The 16,250-nt window shown below is 40.4% G+C and overlaps 1 protein-coding gene across 1 annotated transcript in view; it reads right to left on the minus strand.

The window, feature by feature from the left end:
• Positions 1-16,250, minus strand: part of LOC122812763 (zinc finger protein 2-like) — a 126,212-nt gene that overhangs the window by 20,438 nt on the left and 89,524 nt on the right. Inside the window, exon 3 of the mRNA XM_044084839.1 lies at positions 4,557-4,859. Coding sequence (XP_043940774.1) covers positions 4,557-4,859 — 303 coding nt within the window. The remainder of the gene's footprint in view (positions 1-4,556; positions 4,860-16,250) is intronic.

Genomic DNA, 16,250 nt, shown 5'->3' on the forward strand with positions numbered 1-16,250 from the left:
ACATTTTGTGTGTGTGTGTGTGTGTGTTTTTTTGATGTTTGAGTTTTCAGAAACTTGATCATATTCAGGGGTGTAGCTAGGATTTTCAAATTTTTACTGACAGCTCTCAAACTGCTACCCCCCCTCCCCAGCCAAGCTACGGCCATTCTCGTAATTCACGGTTCGCTCTTTTAGTGTCGATGAAGAGGCATTCGCTGTAATGCCTCTTCAGTAATATAATATAAATTCACTCAAACTCGGTTCCTTGAACTGAAAATTAACCTGAAATGTCAGTTCTTTGAAAAATGCAGCATGGTAGTTGGGGTAGAGACTTTATGCTTTTGTTTTCTGTAGCCAAGGTACAGGTTTTGAGCTTGAGTAAATTACTAACCACCTGCTACCACTAACTAGGATGTTTCATTCACACACACACACACCCCTACCTAATGTGCATACTGATTTACTTCTATGATGATTTGAACTTCATTTGAAAGTTTTATTTTGCATTTTACAGCACAAACACTAAGACATCTGCTAAACAAACTTGGCATTAAAACCTCTCTGCCCTTGAAACTCACATTCATTGAAACAACATTAAAACCCACTTTCAAAGAAAAATAAATTTTACCCGTGGCAGATAAAAATTAATTCTGGGCTGCTTTTAAATCATAGGCCCCTTGCATATGAAACATACATGTGCTCTTTGATACACCTTCCTATTGCTTTGAACATTTTTCCAGTAAACAATGAAACAAAACTGCTCAATTCAGAACATTTCCATCATAAAAGTCTACTCAAACTTCTACAGTCCACCATTATCAGTAAATAATATGCACAATCTCTGAAGTAGTAAAAAAGTCATCTAAATAATTCCACGTTAAATAAATCTAACTAATGAAGAGGTTGCTGCTAGCAATCACCTTTATATTTCATGGCTTCACAGAAAAATAAAGTGCCTGATGCCCCTGAGGAATAAATTGCCTAAATTACATTAAAAATAAGCTAGTAATATTGCAATAGGAAATGGATGGCAAACTGATAACAGGCTCATAGTTAGTGTCTTAACTTTCAGTACAGCAGCATTCACCCCTTATGGGAGTAGAACCAACAACCTTCTGCATTAAAAGCAAGTACACAACATGTTGTGCTACTAGCAATGTGAGCCGATTTAGCATAATCAGCACTAAACTTCTCTTCCCCTGCAGCTCTCTGCTCCTTGTAAAATCTACGCAATACTCAACTACATCTCAACTTCGCAGCACAACAAGTCTGGAAAAAGCCAAATTTATTGGGGTGGGTCAAAAGGGCAAAAAACAGGAACACATTAAACATTGCTTGTATAATCTTGGAAAGCTGCTAGAATAAAATGCTGTGTTACCATCATACATTTTACTGCCAAGGTCCCTGTGCAAAATAGTCAGAACAACATACCACTATGCCAAATCACCTGCTTTGTGAAAGAGAGGAAGACTGAAACTTAAATGGCTATCATTTAATGAATTCAGTTCTCACCATAGCTGTCAACCTCTTAGCACAAAACACCTGGACAAACCCAGTAATGAGGGAATACAGCCCTCAAACATATTCAGTGAATTCAGTTCTTGCCATAGCTGTCAACCTTAGCACAAAAAACCTGGACAAAGCCAATAACAGGGTATTACAGTCCCAAAAATAAGGACAAATTTCAAATAGTCATAAACTTAAAAAATTGCTATAAAAAGGTTGTGTTACTATATATTTATTGCTAGAATAAAAAGTTGTTTTACTATGTATTTTCTGAAGAATATGAAGTCTGAAATTCAAATGCCTGTCAATTTTACTTCTGACGAAACAAAAACAATTTTCAGCAGAGGCCCAGGGAGAAATACTGTAGACACATGTCTTTGTAAAATGGCAGGACACCAGAGCAAATCCACACAAACACAGGGATAAGATGCAGACTCCACACAGAAGGCACCCCAGCCAAGAATCAAACCAGAAAACATATAGCTGTGAGGCAACAATACTGCCACTGCACCATCAAATATGCAAGGAAGTAAACATTCAGAAACCTGAAGACTGAAATTTAAATGCCTGTCAATTTGTTAATCAGGACAGTCTGACTTGGAACAAAAAAAAAACAATTCTCAGCAGAGGCCCAGGAAAAAATAATGCAGACATGTCTTTGTAACATGGGAGGACACAAAAGCAAACCCACACAAACACAGGGAGAAGATACAGACCCTCCCCACAAAGAAGGCACCCCAGCCAAGAACCAAACCCAAGAACCTACAGCTGTGAGGCATCAATGCTACATTGCTACCACTGCACCATCAAATTTCAAGCATTGCAATATTTAAAAACCACAGATATGAGGAATAGATCATCAGATCAAATATGAGGCAAAAATCTGCAATTTTTTTTACAAATGGTGGTGGGTAGGGAATTCAGGTCTTTAACACCTGCATACAAGGTACAGGGTTCAAGCCTGAGGTATTCCCTACCATACCACCATGAGTAATCACCAGTACATCCCACCTGGGGCATTTACACACACACACACACACACACACACACACACACACACACACACACACACACACACACACACACACACACACACACACACCTTACTCACCAACCCTCGGTTGCAAGACCTTCTAAATAAAATCCTTAGTTGAAGCGAGGCCAACATAACGTGTAAATCCTCCTGCTCGACCAACATAATGCTTAAATCCTCCCGCTCGACCAACATAACGCTTAAATCCTCCCTCTCGAAAAGCATTTGAACCGGCCAGAAATACATGCGCGGTGAGCTCCATTCTGACTGGCTGCCCTGATGAGCTGACGTCATCATGCAGTAAAGCGCAAAAATAAAAAACAAGTGAAAAATTAAAAAGCTACCCCCCTTCTAAATAAGTTGTACTGAAATCAGTACAGTGCGTATGCCTCCCGACGTCCCTGATCATATTGTCTCATCTGTATGAATTTTGAGTTTCTGAAAACTTGATCATTTGACATATATATATATATATATATATATATATATATGGGTGTACTTTTGAAGAACGAAAGTTCACTACTTCGAACTTCAAAAGTACACCCACACTAACGCGAAAGTGCACTCTAGCAAACTCACTAGACCAAACGGGCTAGCAGTCACGGACCTTATGGATAGGGCATGAGTTAGGGTAAGGGGATAGTTAGTAGGGCTATCCCCTTACCTTGATCCATGCCCTAACCTTAAGGTCCGTGACTATCACACCACAGTGGAGGACATAGCCCATTTTTCAATGTCCTCCATTGTGGTGCGGTAGGTTCAGTCTAGTGAGTTTAAGTAAAACTGCACTTTCGTTAAAGTGCACATTTGCTTAAGTGGGGATGTACTTTCCCATTTCGAAAAAGTGAATTTTCGTTGTAGGAAAGTACACCCATATATATATATATATATATATATACACACACACGCGCACACACACACACACACACACGCACACACATATATATACATAATACTTAAAAAAAAAAATGGTGATCAATTTGGTTTGCGAGGCAACAAAAAGAAAAACAAACAAAAAAAAAGATTTTAAGTTCAGCATGTGAAAACAAGATTGTCAGCTACAAACTTGAGAAGGTCTGATTTTTATCTGCTGCTAGTTACTGCACAGTTCCTGTATCATGGGCAGTGAATCAGGGAAACCATGAACTCCCATTCACCGAAGGCTAATCTTTCATCAGTAACACCACCAGTGATGGATGCCAAGCCAAAAAGACAGGTAACGTCTGAAAAAGAAGCGATTTAACATGCACTGTGCCAAATGCAGGCTTCATATTTTGGAAAGTTTTAATATACAGTTATTAAATTTGGAGCCAACTGATATCTTCATCCCCATTTTAGTTGTAGCAAAGTTCTCTCTTGACCTAAAATTGTATAAAAGTAATTTTAACAAAGTTGAAAGCTCAAAGTCAGGGTATTTCAAAAGTACTTCCAGTAAGGTAATATGGCATACACAACGACAACAGAATGCCAAAGGTCATTTCAGTACTACTGTGATCATGTACACAGATGCAACATTACCTGAAGAACTGAAACAGAAAACTGTTTATTAAAGTTTCAGAGAACATAGAACTCGCTGCCTCCCATGAAGGAAGCATGCAGGTCTTTTTCCCTGTTTTGGCACTTGCATTTTTGTCTGTTTTGAAAGCAGTGTTTTCACACATGTTCTGTCATAATAAACTTTTGATTTGTTTTGCAGTGTGCTGTGTTATTATCTCCCTTGTGTTCAATACTTAGTACAAAGTCCTCAACAAATTATTTTCTGCATCAGAACACAAAAACATTACTTCAGTGGAACTGTTCTAATATTCTATTTTCAATCATACATTTGAATTCATGCATTTAAAACAAAAGAGGACTCACTTATACAAGCATTTTTAAACACAGGATGAAAAAAGAATAATACAAAATTAGGCATACTATTTTACCTCAGACTACTGGTTAAGGTTTTATTTCAGTGGATTATTCATGGCAACTGCAACCTCAAAATTTCATCTCTAAAACAACAGTTCAGTCATGTAAAGCAAAACAATATGCTTACGGTTAAGAAGCCAAATGTCCCTTGAGCTGGCACAGCGTACTTTTTAATGTCTTCTGAATTTCCTTCCATCTCTACCAGTCTCTCCACTTCTTCATTCTTCATCTTCAGTTTGGCATCAAACCCTGTTACATAGGTGTCTATAACTTTAATTTTAATGCAGTCAAGATCTTCTTCCATCTCTTTCAGAACTCTTCCTTCTTCATTCTTAAGCTGCTGAATGAGTTTCTGTCCCTTGAAATGGAGAAACTGGTGTAGTTTTTCAAACTGGAGTGTAACGAATTGTTCCAAACCACAAGCATGTTCCTGGGAAACAAAAAGAAAAGAAACAGTCAAGCTGAATGGCCGTACATTACAATGTCAGTTCTATCCCTACATCTTCCTTAAAGGACAAGAGCAGGCTAGCCTTCTAGCAGAGTGGCAGGATATTTGTCTATAACACTGGATATCTGGGAATAAGACAGAACTCACTGGTATGACTAGAAGGGGCAAAGGGACAACAACCTATGAAGGTATAGTTAGCATGGCAGTGGAAGCAAATTACCTGGGGTAAAGTGCAACCTGACATACTACAGGAGTCACTGCATGTGATGGCGGTATATACAGTTATATACAGGTAAGACAGTAGGAAGGAAATATGAAAGTTAGGAGGGAAATCATGGAGTGTCTGATGTGTCTAGTTCTCTGCAAAAACAGTTTCTGTTATGGAGCCTAGATATCTCAGATGAGAACACTGCCACTCAGGACATACAGGACAGGCAAAAGGCCATATTTCCAGTAGCAGATTCTCATTAGCTTCAAGATGCAAAGTGGGTTTAGTCCCACTTTAAAGACCAGTAACTGGAAAGAAGCCGGTACAAATTATGGTGGAAGGGCCATGACCTACGACCTGAGTCAGCACAAGAACCCAACAATCAGATTGTTCTTATATACAGAAAAGGTTTTTAAAGACAACTGATGGGAGTACTGAATACAAATATTACCTCTACAATGAGGAAACCAGTACAGAAATAATGAATTGACCAGGCTGCCCTAAGCTTTCTGGTGAATGCTAGGCTAATTGCCCTCAAGGGCCATTTTAAGCCTAGCTATTATCCAGAGGTCAGCATCAAACTCTGTACTTTGTGTTTTCTGCATCAGAACACAAAAACATTACTTCAGTGGAACTGTTCTAATATACTATTTTCATTTGCTTTAAATGCATGAATTCAAATGGATGATTGAAAAAGACTTTAACCGTTATGACAAACTCACCCTATAAAAAATTCACACTTTACTTCAGGTTAGTATTTAAGCAATATAAATGCTTTTTTTCATTGGTAAGTACTACACTAACTGGCCTTGTGAGTCTTTTTAACCTCATTCAATTTCCCTTTCAAACTTGAAAATCAAAACCTGTACCTTTTGTCTCTGAGGTAAACACCTTAACCGCTACATCAACCCTTTGCTGTTTTAATTATATTCAATAAGCAATATTGTTTAGGAACTTCATATAGAAGAGAACTAGCAAATTCCGCAGTATGGGACAGTTGTCGGACTGGTGTACAGAAACATGATGCAAAATAACACTTGTGGGTCTATAATGCTAAGGAGTAGCTGTGTGACAAAAAATGGTCAAAGTGGACGTATATGTTTGGGGAACCGTTCTGTAATACTAAATAGCTTATGAGAATCTTTGTGGGCAATAACAGTTACCAACAACAGAACAACTTGTGTGATCCTACAGGATTGGCGAAGGGCAGTTATAGCTACAGACTGTTTATATGGGTTAACAATGTTGTCAAACAGGTCTGTTATATAAAATCACTCATGAATCGGCACAACCTGTGTGTCAAACAAATATGTGTTACACACTGAATCATTAATCTACACAATCTGCGTGTCACACTGAGTCAACACGGTCTAGGAAACTGCTGATGCACTACAGATTATTTGGATGTACAACAGCAGGATATGTTTACTTGAAGCACAAAAATGCTTAAGCCATCACTGGGGTTCAGAAATATGCAAATTATGCAGAATGGTTTACGGTGTACAAAGGCCTGGAGTATACAAGTAGTATGAACGACCACCAGTCTCTTGTGCTGGGGACTATGTCTATAATGTAAGATGTGTCTTGTTGATCAACAAGTAGAAATATGTAGTGTAAAACGCCTCTTGTGGGTCTGTGAGTACACACATGTAATTCAGAATTTCTAATGTCGATATTTGAGAAGACGTATGTAATGCAGAATGCCTTTTGTGGATCTATGAGTACAAATCCATAATGCAGAATGCCTCATATGGCTCTGAGTATACATGAGCAATGCAGACTGTCTCATGTCATTCTATGACTATACTTATGTAATGCAGAATGCCTCATGTGGATCTAGGACTACACATATGTAATACAGAATATGCCTTGTGTGGATCTAGGAGTACACATATGTAATACAGAATGTCTTGTGTGGATCTAGGAGTACACATATGTAATGCAGAATGCCTTGTGTGGATCTAGGAGTACACATATGTAATGCAGAATGCCTTGTGTGGATCTAGGAGTACACATATGTAATGCAGAATGCCTTGTGTGGATCTAGGAGTACACATATGTAATGCAGAATGACTTGTGTGGATCTAGGAGTACACATATGTAATGCAGAATGCCTTGTGTGGATCGAGGAGTACACATATGTAATGCAGAATGACTTGTGTGGATCTAGGAGTACACATATGTAATGCAGAATGCCTTGTGTGGATCTAGGAGTACAAATATGTAATACAGAATGCCTCGTGTGGATCTAGGACTACACATATGTAATACAGAATGCCTTGTGTGGATCTAGGAGTACACATATGTAATACAGAATGCCTTGTGTGGATCTAGGAGAACACATATGTAATGCAGAATGCCTCGTGTGGATCTAGGACTACACATATGTAATACAGAATGCCTTGTGTGGATCTAAGAGTACACATATGTAATACAGAATGCCTTGTGTGGATCTAAGAGTACACATATGTAATACAGAATGCCTTGTGTGGATCTAGGAGTACACATATGTAATGCAGAATGCCTAGTGTGGATCTAAGAGTACACATATGTAATACAGAATGCCTTGTGTGGATCTAAGAGTACACATATGTAATACAGAATGCCTAGTGTGGATCTAAGAGTACACATATGTAATACAGAATGCCTTGTGTGGATCTAAGAGTACACATATGTAATGCAGAATGCCTAGTGTGGATCTAAGAGTACACATATGTAATACAGAATGCCTTGTGTGGATCTAGGAGCACACATATGTAATACAGAATGCCTTGTATGGATCTAGGAGTACACATATGTAATACAGAATGCCTTGTGTGGATCTAGGAGTACACATATGTAATACAGAATGCCTTGTGTGGATCTAGAAGGACACACATGTAATACAGAATGCCTTGTGTGGATCTAGGAGCACACATATGTAATACAGAATGCCTTGTATGGATCTAGTAGTACACATATGTAATACAGAATGCCTTGTGTGGATCTAGGAGTGCACGTATGTAATACAGAATGCCTTGTGTGGATCTAGGAGTACACACATGTAATACAGAATGCCTTGTGTGGATCTAGCAGTATGCATTCACCATGCAGAATGCCACATGTGGATCTAGCAGTACACATAGGTAATATGGACTTCTTTGTGTGGATCTACAGTGCTGAAGGATAGATCTATGATGCACAATAGTTCATCTGGGTTTATGATGTCTGTTTATTTACTTATTTTTCAGTAACCTGATAAATGTCACTAGACCTAGGATTTCTTTTCAGGAGGTGATTCAAGGTTATACACTGACTTTGAAAAATCTGGTCAAATACCTGGGAAATTCTACTTTTCTTTCTGACTAGGTTTTATTACAGATAACAAGTACAAGTACGAATGAATGCAGAATATAACCTCAATGAACTCTCATATGGAGGCTGACAAAAAAGGAACACTGTTACAGTCACACAATAGGTGGTGACGCCCAGTCGAAGGCCACCTGTTTGAACTGTTAAAGGAAATAGGGTAGTTAATTTAACTCAGGGGAGGATATTCTTTTGTATACGAGTGTTGGTAAATGTCTCTCCTCTTTCTTGTATGTACTGGGAGTAGTATTGTATTTGTTAGTTATGTTTATTCCTCTACTTGTATGCGTTGTTTCACTTTCCTCTGTAATCCCAAGAATTGAGCTGAAGCATGACATTTCATTTAGGCTAAACATGTGTAGTTCTAAATGACAATAAAGTAAACTTTGACTTTGAAATGCAAAGAATGCAAGGACATGTGCTGCAGCTTCTCATAACAGACTTTTTGAAAAGTGATCGTAATTGAAAAGTACTTGAGAAAAGGGAGGACACAACATCTCTACATAGTTTTGACAATATGGTAAAAAACTTCCATTTAAATGTAATATTGGGGACCATTCTTGGTATACACCGGGAAGGAATCCTAGGAAATAGAACTCCCAGGTAAAAGGGGATGGATGACAGTCAAGAGGGAAATCTCAGAAAGTGATGTCCAGACATCCCAAGATGCCAAAGGAGACCTCATTCCTAGAAGCTGTATCCAAAAAATCATGCTTGATGAAGGTGTGAACTGATGACCAAATGGGCATTACACAAATGTAAAAGAATTAAGTGTCAAGGAAAAGTGAAGTGTACATGACAAAGGTTATGTAAAACAACTGATTTCTGGAAATGAACCAATAACACTGCAGTTTTAATCCATGAAAAAGAATTACCTCACTGTATATATTTTAAGTTGGCATATAAGCAAGCAGGGTAGGTTGTGCCTTAGATTACAGTATAGATCCCTTCACATTCATGTTTATACTTGAGTACATAAGTTCATCTTCATGCCTCCACAGATATGCATCAGTTTATAGAATTACTTGACAAATATAATCGTGTGACTGTCTTCTCTACCATCAGCGAGTTGTGATTTCTTATAAACTCATACAAGTGTCTGAGGTAAATCAGTCGTCATCAACCCCCTTTTTCCCTTTTCTCCATAGAGTCTGGGTGTCATACAAACAGTCGCCATCTCTCTCAGTTCAATGCAACTCTTCTACCTTCTTTGACAGTCATGCCTGACTTTTGCAGGTCTGTTCTCTTTGAAAGATACTCTTGTCTCCTCTTGCTTTCTTTCATCCTGTCTCTCCCAAATCTTCGCCATATAGGTTCATGGGTAGGTACTAGGCTATTGGCCCTAGGGCCTATATAAACTTAGCTAAATGGTACCCTGGTTTTCGCCACTCAAGAAAATTATTTTCCTGTGCCCCTGCTGAGCAGAGCCACAGAAGTGATCCCCAGGGTGAATTTGCTATCTCCCATCCAATCATCAAGATTTTTCTTGAAGAGTGCTAATGAGGAGCTTTGTTTGATATAGACAGATAGTTTGTTACAGACTATGGGAAGTCTCTGGGACAGGAATCTATCCCTCCAGCATGTTCTGTTTATTGTGGTGACAAGGTTTAGGTCCCTAGACCGTGTAGCTCGGAGGAATTGGGATTTCTTTAAGTGGAGCATGTCCAACAGCTCTGGGTTTGACATAGCTTTGTATGTTTGCAAATTGCTAGGAGTGGAAATAGACAATAAACTAAAATTTGACATTCACATATCCATGACCATAAAAAAAGTCCTCAAAAAACTAGGAGCATTATACAGAAATAAACAATTTCTCACCAAAGCAGCAAAGATTTCAACAGCAAATTCCCACCTCATCTCCACCCTACTTTATGCCTCTCCAGTATATACCAACCTAAGGCAATGTGATCTAAACAAGCTAGAGACCTGCTACAACAAAATCGCCAAATTCGCCACAGGGGCATCCTACTGTAGTCACCACTGTCTCTCACTTGCTGAACTGGGCTGGCTTGAACTCCCTCACCTCCTTCAGTGGTATCAACTCTCACTCACCCACAAACTAGTAAACCATCCACTAAATGTCCCATCCCTCCAGAATCTACTCCAACCCTATCGCACCACCAGACCACTAAGATCCAGCAACAAAAATCACTTGCAGATCACTAAAGCCAATAACTCTGCTGGTGAAGCACTATTCTCTTGCGCCATAGCCAAATTATGGAACTCACTCCCACCCACAATTACCTCCGTACCATCATGCACCAACTTCAAAACTTTACTAAAAGCGCACCTAAAAACATGCTGGCTATGCCCTTGCAACTCCCACTCTAATATCATCCACCCCATCCAACTACTACCTTTCTTTCACCTCCACTAACTACCTTGATGATAGCAAGCTCAGATGCTCATAAGCCTAGTACTTATTATACAGCAGGAACTTCTCATTGTTACATTTGTTAATGCCTGTTATGTACTTCACAGATAAAGATTCTAGTTGTCTACTGATGTACTATGTTCTTCATCTGTAAATATGTTGTAAGTAATTTCTATGTTAAATTGTTAATCGCTATGTAATCCAATGCAACTACTGGCTGTTTATTTTACTGTGGAGCTTTTCTCCCCGGGCCTCCGCTGAAAATGGACCCACATCCAGTCGGACAACAAATTTAAATAAATAAACAAATAAATAAATGTTAGGCAGAGATTAGCTCTGAGCAGGCGATATGCGACGGAGTAAAGCTGAAGTTTTTTGAGACAGTCTGCATAGGGCATCTGTTTGAGGCTGGTAATCCTCTTTGTGAGATATTTCTGCGGCCTTTCCAGTTGTTGTAGATGTCTTATGAGGTACATACCAAAAGGGGCATTGTATTCTATAATGGGTCTAATGAGTGATGACCAGAGGGGAACAATGACCTCTTTTTTTCCTGGATGAAAAACCTTTTGTGATGACATGTGCCACATAGAAGGATTTCCTGACTACTGTGCAAATTGTGATTATCAAAGGAGAGACTACTGTCCACCTGTGTCCCAAGGTCTCTTATCACACTTTTGGTGTTAAGTAAACTACCGCCTATGTGGTAGTTCATGGGTACAGAGTTTTTACCAAAAGGGATGACAATGCACATTTTGGCATTGAGCTTGAGGCCATGGCTTTGACACCAGGCATCTGTCTCAGTGAGGCCCTTTTGTAGGATGTCCACATCATTAGGAGTTTTGATTATGGCTCCTAGCTGGCAGTCATCTGCAAACTTTGTTAGCCAAAGACCTTCTGTGTTAGCTTGTACTTCAGAGAAGTAGATACCAAACAGGAGAGGACACAGGACTGAACCCTGTGGTACTCCACTTGTCACTGGTCTGAAGTTGGATTTAGAGTCTGCTACTTTCACAATGTGGGTTCTGTCAGTGAGCCAGTTGGCAACCCATCTTGTGACATATGGATTTATATCTAGTTTAGTGAGTTTATCTATAATTTCAGAGTGGAGGATGGTGTTGAAAGCCTTGGTGAGATCTAGATAGGCTGTGTGAACCACCTTACCCTCATCTACGGCTTTGGTGACAGCTTCAAAGAAGTCTATCAGGTTTAGGAGACATTATCTGCCTTTTACAAACCCAAACCGGGTAGGGTCCAGAGTTTGGAAATTACCAGTGTCATTGTTTATAAGTTCCATGATGATACATTCCATAGCCTTGCAGACCAGGCTCATCAGGCTAATGGGGCGGTAGTTCCCGGGGTTCGTGGTGGCTTCCCCTTTGTGGAGTGGGATAACCATTGATGTGTGCCATTCAGTGGGCACAAAACCTGAGGTGAGGCTATGACTGAACATGGTACTTAGGTGGGGTGCCAGTTCATTCTGTAGTTCATGTAGAACATAGCCTGGGATGTTGTCAGGTCCCATGGATGCTGTGTTCTTGGCTTTGGAGAGTGTGTTTTTTACCTGTGCAGCTGTGATTACAGGAACTTTGCATTCTTCCGGTATAGAGATGGGTCCTTTAGGGGGTGAGAGAAGGGTAAAGTTAGCTCTGAACTTATCTGCCAGGATGTTGACAGTATCAGTTGGTTCTGTATATTTAGTGCCATTGTGCTGTAACTCACATCAGATCCGAGTGTTGCCACTGAGATTCTTGACATAGCTAGAAAATGCTTTGTAGTTGCCTTTAGAATCAGTGGCAATTTTGTTTTTGTAACTAGCTTTGGAGGATTTTATAAGGGATCTCAGCTTCTTACTGAGGCTGACCAGGAATTTACTCCAATCATGTGAATTTATTCTTTTTTGCAACAGTCTCTTTCTTCTGTTGTAGAGTTTGTTTATGGCAGGGGACCACCAGATTGGCTTCCTTTTTCTGTAGGATAGCATCTTGGTTCTGTTAGGGATTGCACGATCCATGCTCTCGTGTAAGTTCTTATAAAGTGAATTTGTATAGGATTCAGCAGTTGTACCTCTATTGTCCATCAGCATGGGTGTCGTGAAGTTTGCCACTTCTGTCTTAAGAAGCGTGAAGTTGGCTTTGGAGAAATTTTGTTACGGTGATTTTCCTAATGGGGGGTGGGGGTGGGATGTGGATGTCTAGGGTGATTAGCTTGTGGTCGGATCTGATCAACGAGGAATTGACCTCTGGTGTGGAACACCAGTTGCCCATGTTGCTAATGACCAGGTGTAGGATATTACTGCCCCTGATGGGGGTGTGGATAAGTTGATCCAAGGCATTTGTATTTTTGAATTCCAGAAAACATTGAGCACAAGAGTGCTGCTTTCCGGTACGAGCCCAAATCTATGTAAACCATTATGTTTGACCTTCCCTGCAATTGGAGCTACTTGGGCTTCTCCTCTGATGTCCTCACTTCTTTGTATGTCCAACAGTGTGCATCTGACCATCAGCCAAAGGCGCTTGATCTCCATTACTTTTGGTTTCCTCACCTGCTCTTCTTTCACTGCTTACATTTCGGTACTATACAGTAGTACTGGTCACACTACTGTTTTGTGCATCTTTATTTTCAGCTTCTTTAGCATTCAGCTGTCATGCACTATCTCTGACACACTGTGCCAGTTGGCTGAAGCACCTCTGATACTAGCTCTGACCTCCTCATTCAGACTTCCCAACTAATCCCTGATACTAGCATGTTCCACTATTTTACCTTTTATCGCAATTCTCATCTTCTTCTGATTTCCCCATTTTCTGTCATAACTCTTATCTAAACTTAGTTTCAGCCAGCGTGCCTTCAGTTTTGCATTCAATTTCCCTATCCTTTGCAGAAATTCTTCTTCATAGTCTGTCTGTAATGCCACACTGTCTGCATTCAGCAGCTTGATCTGTCCCCTCCAATCTGTTTGCAAATGTAGGTCATCATCAGAATGAACAGCAGTGGGCTCATAGATGAACCCTGATGCACATCCGCCCTGTGCGAGAACCCCTCTGATGGTCTGAACACTGTTCATACTTGTGTTATTGGATTGTGTACATAGCCTGCATTAACTCTTAATTTTTCTGAGACTTTGAACCACCTCAGGGCTGCCCAACTCAGATTTCTTGGGACCTTGTTATATGTTTTTCCCCAAGTTTAGGAATGCCTAGCTGAACTCTTTCTCCATTTCTAGTTTCTGGTATCCTTCCAAAGGGCTCCAGTACCTGTCAGCCTGGGAGGACATAGTCTTTATCTGTCTCCCCTGGGCTTCAGGCTTTGGGCAAAGGCTCTTGCCTCCCCTATAGTGCCTTTTTTAGGCAAAGTCAAGAGTACAGAATTACCAATGTGAAAAATTCTTTTAAATGAAATTTAAAGGTCATGCTGCTAAATGCTAGGAGTATTAACATGAAATTGCAATCATTGTAAGCATTCCTCACACTGGAAGATGCTGACATTTGTGCAGTCACTGAAACCTGGTTCAAAGGTGCGGAGAGAACCCAAGGATTACCAGGTTACTCATCCTACCATACTTTCAGATCCCAAACGGAGAGCTACAAATCCAAAGGAGATGGAATTTCAATATTTATCAAAGACATACACACCACCAGGCTGTTCAAACAGAATGATGCACAGTAGACACTTCAGGTGCAGTTAACAGTTGACAAAGCACCTATTCAAATCATAGCTGGTTACAGACCCCCAGCCATGACTCAGGAGGCCCACTCCACCTATCTGGACTTACTTGAATCCATCAAGATTCAACCCTCTACCCTGATCCTGGGTGATTAACTACCCAACCATAGAGTGGAAGACTTATTCTAACCCAAACATGAATGCCCAGAGATTCCTCGACATTATCCATGCCAGTGCATTGGATCAGCTGGTCAGCACTCCCACAAGAGGTGGAAATATCCTGGACATGGTACTAACCAACATGAGCAGCCACCATAGCACCCATACAGTGTCATCCCCCTTGGTAAGATCTGACCATAAAGTGATCACTTTTGAAGTCACCATCTCCCTTGACCCCCCCCCCCTTGCCAGAGTCAAAGAAAAACACTTTTCCAAAGCTAACTACAGCCTCCTGAAAGCAGGTATAAGCAGCTTCACAGCCACTGTCCCTTCAGTTGGAATGAGTATTAATGTCCAAGCCTACACCAAAAAACTATACGAGTGCCTACATGGCTGCATGGACTCAGCAATACCTGACAGAACCAAATCATCTTCCTCAAGAAAAAGTAAATGTGTATGGTGGACAGCAACAATAAACAAACTCTATAATAAAAAAAACAATTGCTGTCCAGGACCAAGAAGGACTAGTTGACAAGTTGGAAGCAATATCTCCTTTGTCTGAACAAGCCAATAAGGTCACTGGTGAAATCCTCTAAGGCTAACAGAGTCCATATTGGCCACATCCAGTACGGACAATCACAAGGCCTTCTTCACAGGGTCTCAAACACCTATCCTATAAAGATAGGCTAAAAGCCCTTTCCCTCTACTCGATCTCATACAGACTGATCAGAGGTGACCTGTGTGTGGCATACAAGGCTGTCTTAGACCCTAGCCTTGATGGAGTTGCTGCAGATCCATTAGACAAACTATACTTGCACAACCCGCATGAAAGGCCTCAACCTGGTCTATGACATTAATAGAACTTCTTGGTGGGATAGATTTCTGTCCCAAAGACTCCCCCATATGTCAAGCAGGGTAGCTTACTAGCCCTCTTTAAGAAGAACCTGGTAGACTGGATGGGAAACAAAAAATACCACCCTGTGATCCCACCTGTATTCCTGCTGGACAGTGGAAACAGGTGCTGAGTTTGTGGGAACATGGGCAAAATTCTTAGCTAGGCTTATAAGGGCCTCCGGACCAATAGCCTAATATAGTCCTATGAACCTAGTTTCTTCTCAACTATCTGTCTCACATCTGCAAACAGTGGGTTGGCTGTACTGCAAACTGACCTGAATCCAAACTTCAACTCCCATCTTACTTTCTACTATTCTATGTATTTGTTTATCCCTCTCTCCAGTACTTTCATGCATTGTGACAGGGGTCTGATAGCTTTACTGCTCACAACCGAGTGTCTCCTTTGGTTCTGTTCAAGGTCACTAGAATGCTTAGTCTCCAGTCATCTGGGATATACCTTTTCATCCATACTGCTAGGAGTTCCATTAACTCACCCAGCATCTTGATCATATTAAATGTGACCTCATCTGAGCCGGCTACTTTCCCTGACTTCACTTTCCTTAATGCTGCTCTTACTTCTTCTAAAATAAGCTTTTTCTTCCCTCTTTTAGTGCAGATTCTGTGGGATTTTCTGCATTCAGAAGCTACTAAAAGTATTCTTTCCATATGCCTTTAATTTCCTGTGGACAGGTTAACAGTTTGTTGCTGGCATCCCCTATAAAGGTTGATG

This window comes from Protopterus annectens, chromosome 10.part0 (genome assembly GCF_019279795.1).
Source record: "Protopterus annectens isolate FY-2018-M chromosome 10.part0, PAN1.0, whole genome shotgun sequence".
Lineage (NCBI taxonomy): Eukaryota > Metazoa > Chordata > Ceratodontiformes > Protopteridae > Protopterus > Protopterus annectens.